The sequence below is a fragment of the Armigeres subalbatus genome, chromosome 1 (assembly GCF_024139115.2).
Source record: "Armigeres subalbatus isolate Guangzhou_Male chromosome 1, GZ_Asu_2, whole genome shotgun sequence".
NCBI lineage: Eukaryota > Metazoa > Arthropoda > Insecta > Diptera > Culicidae > Armigeres > Armigeres subalbatus.
In genome coordinates this window covers 20,131,148-20,148,201 of record NC_085139.1, presented here as the reverse complement: position 1 = coordinate 20,148,201, position 17,054 = coordinate 20,131,148, and the positions used below count along the sequence as shown (strand labels likewise).

Below are 17,054 nucleotides of genomic sequence, written 5' to 3'. Positions count from 1 at the left end.
TTTTTCCAATAGGCGGTGCAAAAATAGTGACTTTAGTGACCATTTTCCGAAAAATAGTGGCCTTAGTGACTTTTGGATGCAAATAGTGACTTTTTAGTGACTAGCCTCAAAATAGTGACCAAGTCACTAAAAAGTGACTTGCTACCAGGCCTGTGCAAGAGAAAAAGGGTACCTAAAATGTTTGTCTTGTTACAGATGTTCATGTAAATTCATAATGATAATGATGACTAAAACAACACGGAAAACAATGAATTTTTAGTTATCTGTTTAAATGGTATTTATTGCTTGCAACAATAAAAAAACAAACCAGCGTCATACATAAATAGGTCGGCGGGTACGATTGTTCTACGCATTGAACATACTTCGCTCCACCTGAACGGTTCGTCACCTCTGCACTAATGATGTGCTTAATTCATGCATGCCCATGTATCCACCCATGCCAGCCCAGCCGGAGATGCAATGCGGCAGATAGCGCGCAACCTTCTGTCGAAGAAAACGATCTTCTGCCTTTCGCCCTGGATGTGCGCAAACAAATCGCGACGCTCTCCGTTTTTCTCTCTCCGCCCCCACCATCACCAAGTGAAAGCGGGGTCGGGCATCCCCTTCGAGGGGAACCGCATCGCGCGCGAGAATTGATCACTCATGCTCGCGAGTGAGCGCGCAATCTTACACACGCGTTCGTCGATCCACGTGCTCTGTTCGCACCGAGGCAGTTGGGCGCGACACCTGGGGATCATTCCCCGTGCGATCGCTGATGCGATCGGATCGCGTGTGTAGGCGAGGATCGTCCGAGCACATGGTCGATCCGCTTCCCCTCCGTAATCACTCACTCTCGCTCGCTCTTTCGCTCAAGAGAGTGAGAAAGGGAAAACAGCATCGGGAGGGTGCGCGCTCTGGGTGCTCTCGCCGATGGACCCCCACCGCTGTCCTCTCCGGACTCGCGCATTTCTCTAGTTGCCGGGCCTATAAAAGTAGCAAGGACATATAACTCTACTATAGTAGTGCTTTTTATCGCCGATGCCGACTGTTTCAATTGCTCCGTGCCGTTCGTGCGAGTGAGTCGCGTTTTTTGTTCGCTCCTCCCTTCAACAACCAAAGTGGTGGACTCAACAAGTGTGCGAGCTGTGTGTGATCTGTGTTTGGCTGAAACTCTACTTGATTGAAGTTCGAAAAATCTAATGAATCTGAATCTTTCCCAACACTGTGACCCATCAGAGATCTCAAAAGCTAGAAAGCAAAGTTATCGGTCCTGAAACCAAATGAACAAACCTAGTGCAGATTAAGTGATATTGATTAACAATCGAAGATTGGTGTGATACGATTAACGAAGACAGTTATCTGCCAAGGCTGGGCTTTGGAAGTTCCTAATTACAAGAATCGAGTGTGCGAGAGTTGGTTGGTTTCGATCGGAGCGCAAGAAAATGTTCCTCGACACGTACCTGTTGGGCGTAGTGCAGCAGGAGTTCTTCGATGCGTCCAAGGCGCGCAGCACGCTGCTGGTGTTCTGCTGCACGCTCAGCTGCGTGGTATTTCTGCAGTGGCTGTTCCGGCTGATCTGCCAGATCAAGAAGCTTCCGCCGGGGCCGTGGGGAGTGCCAATCTTCGGCTACCTCACCTTCATCGGCCACGAGAAGCACACACAGTACATGAAGCTGGCCCGGAAGTACGGGTCGCTGTTCAGTGCGAAGCTCGGCGCCCAACTAACGGTGGTGATCAGTGACTACAAGATCATCCGCGAGGCGTTCAAAACGGAGGACTTCACCGGGCGGCCGCATTCGCCGCTGCTGAAAACGCTCGGCGGTTTCGGTGAGTATTTTTATGACCGATGGATGGATGGAAGGCGATTTGTGATGGCGCAATGCTTGACGGGTGAATGTGAAATTTTGAGTGCGTTATGAAACGTGATGATTGTTCTTCGTTTTCGAGGCCGGGGCTAGTAGCGATATACAAAATTCAAAAAGTAATTTTTAATGTGATGGACAACAGTGAGTTCGAAAAAAAATGTGTTTATTAGTTGAAAATGGTTTATAGGGTCACCTCCGAGTTTCGACTCAAATAACAAAACTTAGTGATTAGGTTCGTCGAATTTAGCTCCATACAAAGTAAATATATTTTAAAAACAGAAAAATAAGTTGAAATTTATTTTAAGAGATTTCAAAAATTTAATAGTATTTTTTATATTGAGTTACGGATCATCAAGAATTAAAGAATATATAAAAAATGAATAATCTAAACCAACAGATTTCGATTGGACCATTGATGGAATAGAAGACTTGCTATAAACAGACATTTTGTGCAAACTTTCATCGATATCTGCTGACCTCGGCATGTGACTACCTTTTTTTTCTAAGTTATACTGAAAAGTGGGGAAAGATGTGCGAAATTTGCAGAAAAAATTATCACAATCATGTCTGAGGAATAAACAAAGTCCATGGTGAAATTTGTTATCAACCGATCATTTCTCCATTTGATTGGCGAATCAGTTTCAAATAGTGATAATTTACAAACATTGTTCCACTTCTTCGGTGATTCTTGTTTTGGTGTTTTATAGTCGAAATGAACGTCAGCGAATAATATCATCCGATTTTCTGATACTTTAAATATTTTTCGGGTAATCTGTCGAGTTTGAAATTTCTTAGTTGTATTCTAACGGTGTTGCTTGATCCGCTAGTTTTTTTTTTAATTTCATAAATTTATTTCGATTTATCTAGCTATTTCATCTGTTTGTGATTAGAAAGGTGCTAGTGCTGTTAGTGAATTAAATTCAATCCGAACACGTTTGAACACGTTTATGTAGAATCTGTGAATGCGTTCAATGCATGCTGCGATCTAAAAAGAGATTTTTTTAAATTATTAGGCTATGTGATTATTGTACTGAGAGAAAAAATAGTATGCTGTGCTTGCGAACGGACGCGTTTCAAACTTCCTGTCACGGTTCAATTTTTCTAAAATATTTTTTTGTAATTTGAAAGTATCGGATGGGTGTGCTACGTTATCCAAAGTATTTTGCGCGTTCAATGTTAAAGGTGTGCTAGTGCGGTTTTATTTTAATTCAAATAGATAATTAGGTTTCGAAAGCGCAGTTTAAATTACGACTGTGGCAACCGTTTTGAAATCGTTCCCGTTTGTAAATTTTTGTCGAAAAAAATAGAAGCTTTTTCCAGCTAGTATATGCACCATGAAGTTTCTGGTCTCCGGATATGGATAAATTTGGTGAGATTGTTTCAAAATGTTGCTTACTATTCGAAGCATTCGGAAGTTTGCTTGTGGAGCCATTATCCAATTGATAATGGTAGCATAAACAGGCGGGGCTTATTGTGAGCAAAAGTGACCTCGTACTGGTCATGAAATGCCAGGCAGTCTGAAATGGGTCACTGGAGCTGCAGTAGAGCTAACAGTTTCTAACTCCTGGAGTAAATCTTATTGTAAAATTATGTTAAACAGACAGTTTTCTTCCGTAACATCATGGCCAGCAAGTGTTCATTGCTGACAAAATCACAAAAATGAGAAACAAATCAAATTCCATTAAAAATTGGAGCTATGAGATGAAGTCCAGGAGCAATAACCCTATATCTCGGTGAACATTGCGAAATAATAAAAACTGGATCTATGAATTTTTGCAGAATTACACCGTGGACCTGAGAAAAACCAAGTCCCTGCTGGATAAATATTTGCATTTGTACGCTTGAACATTATGAATTCCATCATTTGTAGTTCTGTGTCCGAAGAATTCACCAGGTTTAATAGGTTGATATCTTACATAAAATGTATAACGTTCCGCTCAGCCAGTACATTGTGCCGTAAGGTGGATGTCGTGTTATTGATATTGATGGCAATTCAGGCAGCTTGGAAGATATGATAGTTGTTGATGATGTGGTTTGCCGTCAGTTGAACTTTTCATGCTAAGTTAATATTAATCCACTTTAGGGGAACATTACTGTCTGAGACAGCTTCATTTGCCTGTATGTAAAGAGCCTCGTCAGAGGCAGAAAATAGCCGCGGCTTTCTTCCTTTCTTCCTATCGAGCAGAGGTTTGGCAGATGGTACGAATGATCTTCTAGGCAACAAAGGTGACACCAATGCCAACTCTCCCTTCGACTCTGTGAAACGGATTATGGAATCCAGGGATTTGATCGAAATTCGGTTGTTGAACAGGGCCACAGGCTAGGGGTTTTCTTGAGACTTCTTTTCAGGAAAATATTCAATTTGGGTCCTATGTTCCGCCAGCTTATAGCTCGGTCGCGTTAACAGAAGCTTTTTTCTGGTGCTTTCCATATTACCGATTGTTTTGCTACACAGGGCTGGAATGGCCTTGAACCGGAATGGCACCAAGCAAGCCTCGGTGGTTTCGAAGGGAGGAGTCCGAAGGTAATCCTGATGGCACGATCGTATCTAGATTCTAGTGTCTTCAAAGATTCCGGGAGCTTCATATTTACCAATTCCAACGTCGTAGAGAAGTCGGCTGATGATAATGGCGTCGGTGACTCGCAACCGGTCGCTTCTATTCCTTCCTCTAGAGAAGCATTTGACCATATTGATCCTGGGCAAACAATCTCTCCAGAGTCCGGACCGATTAAGATGGTCATGGAAGGTCGGATGGCTGTTGGCTATGGTGCCCACAATTATAACAGTCTTTCTAGTGGCCATCCATGGTGATGGGCTTACTTCTGACAATTTTCTGCCGATATTTATGTTAGATTAGATTAGATTTTTCTGCCAACATTTGGAAGCCGGCGGACTTTACCCACCTTGACACGGTGCTAACAGCAGTTTAGATCTTTCTCGGGTGCATTTGAAATGCTTTCGCAGTCGCAATTAAGTGATATCGCCGTGAAAAACTCTTCGAAACATCTACGGGAAACTTTTTGGAGTTTTTGCGGGAAGTGCTTTGAAATTTCCAGGAATTTCTAGGAATTTTCACGCGAAGGTTTTCGCCGAAAAATATTCGACCGAATTCCTTGGACGAGTTGAGCATTTGACCGACGATAACGGCAAAAATCGATAGCGGCGCCGGTCTCATATGTACGTGTGTACGTGTGTTAGGAAGGAATACTAGTAGGTAATGTTTGTTATTTAGAGACCGTGTTTATCTCTGCGTCTTCATGAAAATGATTTTTTAGTGGGCTGGTATCGTTGAGCGAGGATTCACACTGATAAATGGTCAATAGATTTATCGACCACACAGAACCGAATCAAATATTCCGATGATCGTGCTATCGTTCTGCGTGCATAAGGAAACAGGATGAAACGAGCAAGCCCATTTACCCGAATAGGTCGTTTGGCATTTTCGACCAAATTTCGGGCGAAATGGTCATTTTCGCAGAAGTTGATGTTGCCGAAAATGACGTTTGGCCAAACGTTGATGAATACGAAAAGTGTGATATGTTTGATGATAGATGAGAAGTGAGGTGTAAGAAGTGAGATGAAAAAAGTTATTTCTTTCTACTCCCTTCTCATATCTCATTTTTAATTTATTACTTCTCACTTCTCAATTACCATTAATCGCTTCACTATTTTCATATTCACTTTTGTTCGACAAGACAATATTCTCGGCCATATGACACATTCAGCAATCGACAATCACGGTAATTTACCACATGACATTTTGTTCGAATGCTTTTAGGCCGAAAGTCATCTTCTGACTGGGGTTTAATCACCGTGGACACTTATCTGTTGTTTTAATTGTTATTTTCCGGTGACAATTAAAGAAATTGCTGTTTTGATTTAATTGTCACCGAAAAAAGCCAACTAAAACAACAAATGAAAGTCATCTAGCCAAGATCCATTCGGCCGAATTGAGCATTTGGCTGAAACGACCAAAAGGCCAAAAATGGTTTGGCTAAAAATGTTACTTGGCCGAAAGGGCCGAAGATGTCGTTTGGTTGAACGGGTCTTTTGGCCGTAATGGTCGCTTGACAGAAAATTCAGTTTGCTGAAAATGTTGTTTGGCCAAAAATGGGGTTTGATTATTTGGTCAAAAAAGACATTTGGCCCAAAAAGTCCGAATGATCGTTGGTAGAAAGGACAATTTGGTCGGAAATGTAATTCGACCGAACAAGGCATACCACTGAAAACGTCATTCGACCAAACAGTTCAAATGGCCGCACGGGTCATGTCACTATGAATGTCGTTTGCTGAACGAGTTTTCTGGACAAAATGTCATTTAGTTCGCGATTTGGGCGTAACTTATTTTGTAAACAAACTTCGAACGGCTAATTCCTGCTAATACAAGCACTTCCTAAAAAAAAACCACGGCATGTATCAGGCAGAATAAGCTTTCCTCTATCAGATAAGAGAAAAAGTTTTGAATAAAAATGCTTACATTCTACGGAATCGATAAAGCAAAATTTGGTTACAAAATAAGCTACGCCCAAATCGCAGATCAGTTCCGAATTATTGGAATTTGGAGTGAAAGTGCAAAATGAGAAGTGATAAAATTGAAATCAGAAATTCGGAGTAAGATATGAATAGTGAGTCGTGTCACTGTTTAATCTCGCTTCTCATTTCTCATTTCCACTGTGGAATGTACGAAGTAAGAAATGAGGTGTGATGAGTAAGAAATTTGAAGAGAGACGTCTTACTTCGGACTTCTCATATCTCTTTTCTCTTTTTAACTTCTCACAATAACAGGTGTACAATAACAGGTCCACTTTTCATTTCTTATTATGATAAGTGAGAAATACGAATCGTAAAGTGAGAAGCAACACCTGAAGGAAAGGAGTGAAAAAAATACATCTCACATCTCACTTCTTACGTCTCAATTGTTGCTTCTCACTTCTCTTTTTTTCTCACTCACAGTAAAAAGTGTGCGATGAGAGGTAAGAAGTAGCATATAAGAAGTAAGAAATGCGATATGAGATGTGAGAAGCGAGAAACAAAAAATGAAAAGTGAGAAGTGCAAAATGAGAAGTGCACTGCTAAAAAAGTTTACACACAAAAGACTTTGAAGTATGCTCTTTTGACTATAAAGTATTTAATTATGACTTCAAAGTACGCTCTTTCGTGGGAGAATGGGACTACACACAAAAAGGAATAAATATTATGCATAACTAGCAGACCCGACGAACTTTGTTTCGCCTAAAATTGATTTATTCTCTGATTAGTTCTCAAGTTAAGCAGAAATGTGTGATCCATTTGTATGGGAGCCCCCCTTTCCAAAAGGGGGAGGGGTCTCAAACCATCTTAAGAACCTTCCCCGACCCTAAAAACCTCTGCATGTAAATTTTCACGCCGATCGGTTCAGTAGTTTCCGAGTCTATAAGGGTCAGACAGACAGAAATTCATTTTTATGTATATAGATTATGACTATCTTATATTCACAAATGAATAACATTTATGCATAAAAACAGGAAAGTGTGTAAAACTTATTCTTTTTATGCGTCAAATTTTACTCCTTTTGTGGGTAGTCCCATTCTCCCGCAAAAGAGTGTATTTCTGCCGAAAAGAGCATACTTTCAGCTGTGCGTGTGAGAAACTAAATGTGGGAAATGATTTGTGAGAGATGAGAAGTGAGACGTTCCACTTTTCAATTCCTAATATGCATTTCCTCATTCTCACTTCGCATTGTAAAATGTAAGAAGTGACTAGTGAGAAATGAGAAGTTATAATTAAGATATATTTTGGGTTTTTCAGTCTGATATATTCAAAACGGGTTTATATTTGCATTGCCCGACGTTTCGGCCCGTTTATTGGATATTTTTTAAGGGAAAAGCTGTCTGCCGTTCTTCGTACACTCCAATCCTAACATACATGTTTATAGTTGTTAAGTGTACAAAGAACGGCAGACAGCTTTTCCCTTGAAAAAGACCCAATAAACGGGCCGAAACGTCGGGCAATGCGAATATAAACCCGTTTGAATATATCAGACTGAAAAAGCCAAAATATATCAATAAACACCCCAGTCGGACTGTACTCAAGTTATAATTAAGTGTTGGGAAGTAGGAAGGATGTACGAAGAGAGACGTGTCACTTATGTCTTCTCACATCGCATTTCTCACTTGTACTTCCAACCTGATACTTCTCACTTCTTATTTCTAACTTTTCACTATGATAAGTAAGAAATGAGAGTCGAAAAGTGAGTAGTAACAACTGAGAAGACAGAAGTGAGAAGTAATACGTCGCTCATCTCACTTCATAATACTCGTTATTCATTACTTCTTAATTTTCATTTATCACAGTGCAAGGTGTGCAATGAAAGGTTAGATGTAACAAGTGAGAAGTAAGAAATGTGAATTGAGATGTGAGAAGTAAGAAGGGAAACATATATCTCTCAACTTCTTATTTTTCATAAGTATGTGATAGGGTAGAATACGGCTTTGGCAGGGTGCGACATTTGTTGGCACCCTCAACAATATTTGCGTTTTCCAGCAAACATACACTATTTATGAACATAAATTTTATTCAATCACACAATTTCAAGTCTGGGCTTTCATTTGAATAAGTTGTTTGTGTAAAAGTGGCAAGATTTGACGAATTAATCACCGAAACAAATTTGCACCTACGAAATCCTTGCCATTATTGCATTGCCCAAGAAAGCAGCAGACGAAAAGCAAACTGTTACTTACTTTTTTGGATCGCCTGTTTCTTCTCTTTATCGTGTATGATACGACAAATTAGGTACCTAAACTACTTTTTACACTTTATTACCACTTGATTATCACCACAAATATAGCAAATTTATCCAATATTTGCTCTATGTTTCACTAAATAAAATTGGGACTGTTCGTTTTCTTTGGCAGCAGCGCACTTCGGAATAGAGCGAGAGAATGTGTTTGTGAGCATATCAAACACACGCTAAAAAAATACCACGCACAATTCCATGTGATTTGATTTTAGCAAAACTACGAACAAAATATCCGGCGTTGGCATTTATTTTAAAAAAGTGTTAGAATACAAGTGCTTCTATTCAGATTTTTACTCAGACCATGAATTATATCAAAAGTGATAGCCACACCGTAGTATTTTAAGCCTTATGTGGCTGACAGAACCGTTTTCCTTTTGCAACTTTAATACTTTCCAAGCTAATCAAAAAAATCATAACCATTCCCGTTCCTACTTAGCGCATTTCAACCATAAATAATTGCCTACTTTTAGGGTATTATCAATTATTCAACTGTGAAACGTAGTGTACGAATGAGGTGGCTCCAGCTCAATCTTATGTGTATAGATTTGGTTTTACATAGTTTACATCGTTGTACACAACCCCCATGATTATTTTGATGAAACAAACATATCATGTAAAGACCTTCAAATCTAAGGATCGTAAAGAGCAAGTTGTATATTTGAAACTGGTTGATAGACTTTTGCTTACGCGTGAAGACTCTAAGGCATTACAAAAGACAAAAGATTTAAATCTTGGCAGTGGACGAAAAGTATGTATGTTCCCTTCTCCAAAATGGCCAACATTATTCAAATAGGTTAAAAATGGTAAAAGTTATGAAATTGTCAATATCTGGGTACACGGGTACCCTATCTGCCATTCACGTCTGTTTTTTGTTGGCCGCATAAGGGGTAAAATTTGTTTTACAATGTGTTAAATGTTTTTGCCTATCTTCCACGTGACATAAAATTGATGCCAAAGCTAAAATTCATGTTTTGTTTTAAGCCAGTTTTGATAATTGTTAAATTTTCTTCCAAAATTGAGTGAAGCGAGATGAGCGTGCGGCCGATTATTATGAATGAATTTTACTACTAGAGGATATAAACAACCAGCATCTGGCACCAATACATTACTAGTTTTCTACTTCCATGTCTAGTTGCTGAAGGGAGCAAAATCATTGCTGATAATAGAAATTGCTATGCCAATAGAAGAAACGTTGACTTGTTACTTTATATTAAATTTACTAAGTTTGTGGTAAAAGATATTATATTAAGTGAACACCAATCATCAAAGGAAGAGCATACGAATGTATACCAGTTGAACTATACCTGTGTTTTAGTGTAATTATTCATTATTTTTATCATTCAATTTGGCGAATGTCTTAGACTGCCAAGAATAGGTATTTTCCCCTAAGTAAGAAGAATCACTTTTAACTTCTTATTCCTCATTTCTCACTTCTCTCTTCGCCCTTTTCACTTTTCACGGTGATATATGAATTGTCTTATTTCTTAGATCCCTTTTTCATTGCTTATCACCAATTTCACACTTCTCACATCCCAAACGTAATTAGAATAGGGTTGCTTTTTATGCGGTTGTTTTTCGTCAATTTTTCGCTCTACCTCATTATCTACAACATTCAAAATGCCATTTGATTTTTTCTTCATTTTCTGTGGATTTCTACGTGGGGTAAACTCAATCTTTTATTAACTCCTAGGGCCACAAACAACCGAATACACAAAAGAAGAAAGACAAAAGACATTTTCAGCCATATGACCCGTACAACCCCAAAATATATTTTCGTCCATATGACATGTTCGGCAAAACGAAACCCTCGGCTGTATGATCATTACGGCCAAATGACATGTAGGGCCAAATGTCCTTTCCTTTTCTGCCAAACGACCATTGCGAGCAAATGAGATTTTCATTTTCATGTACTTTGACCAAATAACTTTCGGCCAAACGACCCTTCCCCAATATTTCCACCAAATTACCAAGTTGAAAAAGTTCGGTCTTGTCTGCCGTACTAAATTAATTGGTGTAGTGATATTGCAGACGCACTAGAGGTGCCGTCCGACGTTGCAATCAAACCACTTGCAGCGAGAATTTTGCTTTCAGAAAGTGACATTAGTCAAATATTTTTCAATGTCTGACTACACTGAAAGTGATTGCATCTGACAGCTGGCATGCAAACGTTTGCTTGCATAAAGTGATTACAAAAATTGCAACTCATAGAAACAAAATTACGCTTCAAAATAGCACTAGCAAATGTTTCACTCGCAAAATAAAAAGTTTGTTGGGATGCACTATTGCACTGCAAAATATAAATGGGACTCAACTTTTAAACTACCTAATTTTAATTAGATTTTAGTTTTTGTTTACACTTCCATGAGAGTTAATTTAGCATTTGCAGAAAGTCAAAAGTGCTGTCCAATGAGCAGCTCGAAGTAGCTCGAAGTTGTTCCCGTCCTGCTAGTTCTTTTTTGTCAACAAATGGGCATGAGCAGGACAGGGAGAAACTTCGAGCTACTTCAAGCTCTCATTGGACAGCACTAAAATATGCTACGTGTGACGTGCAGATTTGCTCTGAGAAATCATTCGCTCGCATCTGGGGCTCGCATAAGCGATTTGCTTGCAACGTCTGACGGAGCCTTAACCAAACACCGAAGAGAACTTTACTCCGCAGGGTCCTCAATATTTGACGGTTAACATATCGACCTGACATTTTGGGCTCATGATGAGTTCGAGCCGAAATGATGCCTTTTTAGCAGCAGAAGTTGCTCAGCCTCGAACTTTTCCATAATGACAATCCGAAAATGACTCTGCCACAATGCCCGTCTAAATCCTCGACTCGCGCTTTGAAGGTAAAAAATCTCGAATAATGAATGGCCAACAAACCTGAGAATAATTTCTTTAGCATGCTGCATCTCACTTTAGCTTATTGCCAGAATTAAAGAAAGATCGATTCATGTATTTCGACGATGTACTATTGTATGCAACGAGATATGGCTCTCAGACCCTTCTTCAGGTATAATGAAATGTAATTTCTTAGGTTAAGGCGTGAGTCAAATGACTATAGGTTAAGATTCACGTTAATAAATGAACAACAACAACAACAACAACCCTTCTTCAGGAAATGTGTTTTAGTTTCAACTGAATGAAAATTTATTTGAATTTATTTCCACAAAAAGTTCTTTTGAACTTTTTTTAGGAAGTTCCTTTGATTATTACATTCTTTTGATTTTTTACAAGTTTTTCCATTGGAACTTTTTTACATGGAACTGTAGAGAAAATTGAAAAAAAAACATGTTAAGGGGGATTACTGACTAATAGGCAATGTGACTTGTCGAATTGATTGACTGACTTTAATGAATGTTGAATATTTCGAGTCACACTGCATCAGACCAGTCACTAAAAGTGAATTTGTATTCCGTTGCATTGATGCAAAAACCAAGGTGCAGCAAAAACCACGAATGCATGCTTCTCTTTTTTCATTTGATCGTTGTTCTAATGCAGTTACATCATTAAAGAATAGTGACGGGGTATTGTGTCAAACATTGCTCATGCCATACGCACTTTCGTTTGCAAATCATTTCACCACAAATATAAAGTGGTCATCAGTGATCATAGCACAGCTACATCTTCAGTGATTGCACCTGCACCGCTAGTAAAATCAGTGGCACACCATCCGCCGCTGCTCGTCGTGGTCAACCTCGGATTGACGCATGATTTCAATACCTCTTATGAATCCGTATCTTTCGATTTCCGCAAAGCCGACCATCATAACAGCACTGAGCTACTGTCTTCCATCGATTGGCGTAACATTCTGGACCTAGAAGATGTGAATATCGGAGCGCAAACTTTTTGCAATGTCTTGGCGTACGTCATTGATCAACACGTTCCAAAGAAAGTTTGTCGTAAGATAGTTAGTCCTCCATGGTACTCCAGCTCGCTGCGACGGTTGAAAACTACTAGAAAAGCTGCTTTACGGCAGTTTTCCAAGCATCGTTCAGTCTCACTGCGCAACCATTATGTTAGGCTCAATTATGAGTACAAGCGAGCCAGTAAGGAGTGTTACTCTCGATATCAGCTTAATATTCAACGCAACCTCAAATCGCATCCTAAACGCTTCTGGCAATACGTCAACGAGCAACGCAAGGAATCTGGATTACCTTCCTCCATGACGCTCAATGACAACACGGCATCTACGACCCAGGACATTTGTTCGCTCTTTTCCGAGAAGTTTTCGAGCGTGTTCTCAAACGAGGTACTAACAGCCGTGGAAATTGAGAACGCTGCGATTACTGCTCCGACCGTCAACCAAACTCTTGGCGCCTTCGACATTGATGCAACGATGGTTATCAGTGCTTCTTCTCGGCTTAAATGTAGCTTCTCTCCGGGACCCGACGGTTTTCCCTCGGTTCTACTGAAAAGACATTTGGACGTTCTGGTGACCCCGATACTTTTTCTCTTCCAAGCATCAATCAATAGTGGTATTTTTCCTGCTTGCTGGAAAACTGCAAACATGTTTCCGGTTCACAAGAAGAGCAACAAACGCGATATCAATAACTACCGCGGGATCACTTCGTTAAACGCTGTTTCCAAATTATTCGAGCTGGTTATTTTGGAGCCACTTGAGGCCCATTGCAAACCGTTTCTCAGTAACGACCAACATGGCTTCACGTCTGGGCGATCGACAGCTACTAATTTGCTCTGCCTGACTTCCTTTATAACAAATAGTATGGTACAACGTGCGCAAACCGATGTGATTTACACGGACCTGGCCGCTGCTTTCGATAAAGTGAATCACGACATTGCGATTGCAAAAGTGAACAAGTTCGGCATTAACGGTAGCTTCCTACATTGGTTCCGTTCATACCTTACAGACCGCAAGACCGCGGTTATCATTGGAGATAACCAGGCTCCCAGCTTTATTCCAACATCAGGGATACCTCAAGGTAGCCACTTGGGTCCATTCATTTTTTCTATTGTACTTCAATGACGTGCATCTAGCTTTGAAGGCACCACGATTGTCATTCGCTGACGACCTCAAGATGTTTTGTCTAATTCGCTCAACATTCGCTTGTTGCTTTCTCCAACAGCAGCTTGAATTGTTCGCTGATTGGTGCAGACTCAACCGTATGATGGTACACCCGAAGAAAAGTTCAGTAATTTCCTTTTCGCGGAAAAAAAATCCGATTCACTTCAGCTACCGTTTGTTGAACGCAGATATCGTACGCGTGGACAATATTAAGGATCTGGGAGTTATCTTGGATTCCCAACTCACATTTAAACAGCATGTATCGTATGTTGTAGCTAAGGCTTCTCGATCTCTCGGATGCATCTTCAGAATCGCCAAAAACTTCAGCGACATCTACCGCCTGAAAGCGTTATACTGCTCTTTATCGCGCTCCATCTTAGAATACTGTTCTGAAGTCTGGAGCCCAAACTACAACAATGGCGTTGAGAGAATCGAGTCGGTACAACGCAGATTTTTGCGCTACGCACTACGCAAATTACCATGGAGAAACCCTGTTCATCTGCCGAGTTACCACGATCGTTGCCAACTAATACATCTGGAGCCCCTGTATGTGCGTAGGAATACGGCGAGGGCTTTGTTCATCGCCGACGCTCTTCAAGGTCGCTTAGACTGTCCAACGATTGGGCATGTGAACATTGACGGTCTTTGAGAAATAACCTCATGCTCCGTTTACCTTTCCAACGCACCAACTACAGCATGCACGGTGCGATTACTGGATTGCAAAGGATCGTCAACAGAGTGGCTTCAGTGTTCGACTTTAGTGTTAGTCGTCCTAATCTTAGACGAAGGTTTTCCAATTTGTTTGCTATTCGTACATAGTTCTACTTTTCGTTTATTTTGTAACTTGTTGAACCATTAAGAGCCTGTACGCTTTAGTATTAGTTTGAATAGCATTATATAAAATCATTTGGGCTGTAAGACGCCTGTTGATAAACACATTAAATAAATAAATAAATACCAAAGCAAAGGTCATGAAATAAGAGGTTCGAAGATCAAAATTTAGTCAATTGTCTGAGAGATGAATGTTTTACGATAAGAATCTTCAACTCTTGCTAATAGTTGCTTAATAGTTTTGATACGATTTTCACATATATATAAAAAAACAACATTAAGTGCCAGCAGGCTTTTCAATTGTCACAGCGCGCTGCAGCGGCACTAAGTGTCTATCCAAATATATGCAAAAAGCAAAAAAAAAACTTCGACGAAGAATCGAACTCTCATTTTACAGTCTGTCATAACTGGATACTGATGATGTTAGCTAGAAAACCACATAGAACGACGGCTCCGAGGGTTGAGTGGTAAGCGTGACTGCCTCTCACCCCAGCGGGCCTGGGTTTAATCCCAGTAAGTAAGGTAGGATGTCCCGGCTCATGTGTCGAGGGGTATGATATTTAGGGTCCAGTCGGAGTTGTCATCGTGGCGTCAGTGGCTGTCTTCGGGAGAAGACAGGCCGACAAAAAAAGCGATTAAATAAAACACTTATCCATCTTTTAATTACTCCAACGTGAATTAGTTTTTCAAAAATCTGTTTGATAATTTGTTATACACAAATTTAATTATTCTTTCCTTAATTTTTATTCAGAGCATTCTAAAAATTGATTACTAACTGTGCGTTAAAGTGATTAGCCGAATTAAAGTAGGGGAAGAGGCCCCAAAACGCTTCTCGATGCAAATCGCCTTTTGGGTATTTCCTCATATTTATCGTGTTTGGAATGGCCGTGAAAAAACTAGACCTAAAGTTATGCAGGATGGGTGACAAAGTGTCAAAATACTAGATAGGAAGGTAGGAAAAACCGAAACTTCCCCATTTTGATGAAATATCTAACAAATCGGCAAGGCAAAACGCCCTAGTGGGACTCACTTACAATGTACAACACGTCTCCACTCACTTTTTATACCACAATGCTGATTTTGCGTCGTGTGGTGCGTTGTTACCTGCCAGAGCTGAAGAGCTGCCAGCTAAAAGGCGTTTTCCGGCAACAAAACACCCCCACTTTTTTAAAATGTGAATTATCAATATGATTAAAATTTTCTACAATTTAAAGATGGCATCAGATAAAAATATTACTTAACCCATACGTTACAGCTAAGAAATCAAAGCAGCCTTTGCTTAGCTATGGCATATTGTCCCCCTTCTCCTAATTACAAGAAGTCACTGAAAATAAGTTCCTAGCCCTGATCTAACTGTTGTTTCAGATTTATTTTTAGGGAACCGAATCGAAAGTTCAAGATTATTTATATTGATTTCGACAAACGTCCCTCATCAGATCAGCAGGTCAATGAGTCAGTCTTGATGTTGTTCACACCTAAATACGTGAGTTGAGGAAGGTCGCATCGAAGATTTTTCGAACTGATTACAGCACCAGACTGCTTCAGTCAGCACACGATATAACATGTTTACCAACGGCTGCCCTTGAGAGTGGAAGTCACAGGAGAAGCTACCGAATTGGTTCTACTGATAGAGGCGATAACACGATCATAAAGTAAATTCAGAATTTGATAGGCAGCTGATTAACGCACTTGTTGCGCCTCGCCGCGATTAGTCACACGCAAGTCAAATGAGTGAAAAACAACGCCAGTATCCCACCGTCGATCGATCGGATTTTACGCGGCGGCCCCATTAATTGCGCGAACAAGAGTGTGTTATTTTACGCGGCAGGGCCGAGCCTACTTTTCGTTTGACGTCGAAGAAAGCAACACCGACTGCAGCTGGTGGTTGCAAAAGTTGACCGGTGGACAAAGCAGGCCGACCGCGCCGCGACACCACACAGTGCAAATGTTTGCTTTACTACCGAATTGACCGAACACACGGACTGCGATCGGCAACAACGACAACTGCGCCGCGGTTTGGTGACTGTCACTTGAACCACAACGCGGAGCAGCCGCACTCGACGACGGTGCGATTAAATGGTGTTATGTCATGTCGTCATTCACATGGGCTTGGGCTTCTCTCGGATGGGTGTAAACAAGCGCGGGCTGCTGTGTCGGTCGCACTTGTTTGTGTTTATGCTTTACTTTTTGATGAAATCGCGCAAACAGCAGATCAATACAATGAGCGATCGCATCTCAGTGGAACTCTTTGTTTGGTGGAGTTATGTAAGGCTGTAATTATTTGTAATTTGCACCTTGAATTATTTGAACAAGTGAAGTGCGTGTCTTACCGTTAAACAGATTGCCGGAAAAGTTGTTCAAACATTTATTGCATTTCTCCTTATGACAAACCTTTATGCGAACTAAACTTTCATGTAAAGATTTGATAATAATTGAACAAATCAATTATTTTATAACAAATTTGTCTCACCAAAGTCTCAAGAAGAACATAACTCAAACGAGTAAGAAAAAGTAGCGTCGCACAGTCTGTAGCCGGGGGGGGATTGCACTGTTCCCACTTCGGTTCAACATACCCAATGAATGGGA

The 17,054-nt window shown here is 40.4% G+C and overlaps 1 protein-coding gene across 1 annotated transcript in view; it reads left to right on the top strand.

The window, feature by feature from the left end:
• Nucleotides 1-993: 993 nt before the first annotated feature.
• LOC134222512 (cytochrome P450 18a1) overlaps nucleotides 994-17,054 on the top strand; it is a 34,114-nt gene continuing 18,053 nt past the window's right edge. The window contains exon 1 of the mRNA XM_062701662.1: nucleotides 994-1,806. Within this exon, the coding sequence (XP_062557646.1) occupies nucleotides 1,422-1,806 (385 nt within the window). The 5' untranslated portion in view covers nucleotides 994-1,421. The remainder of the gene's footprint in view (nucleotides 1,807-17,054) is intronic.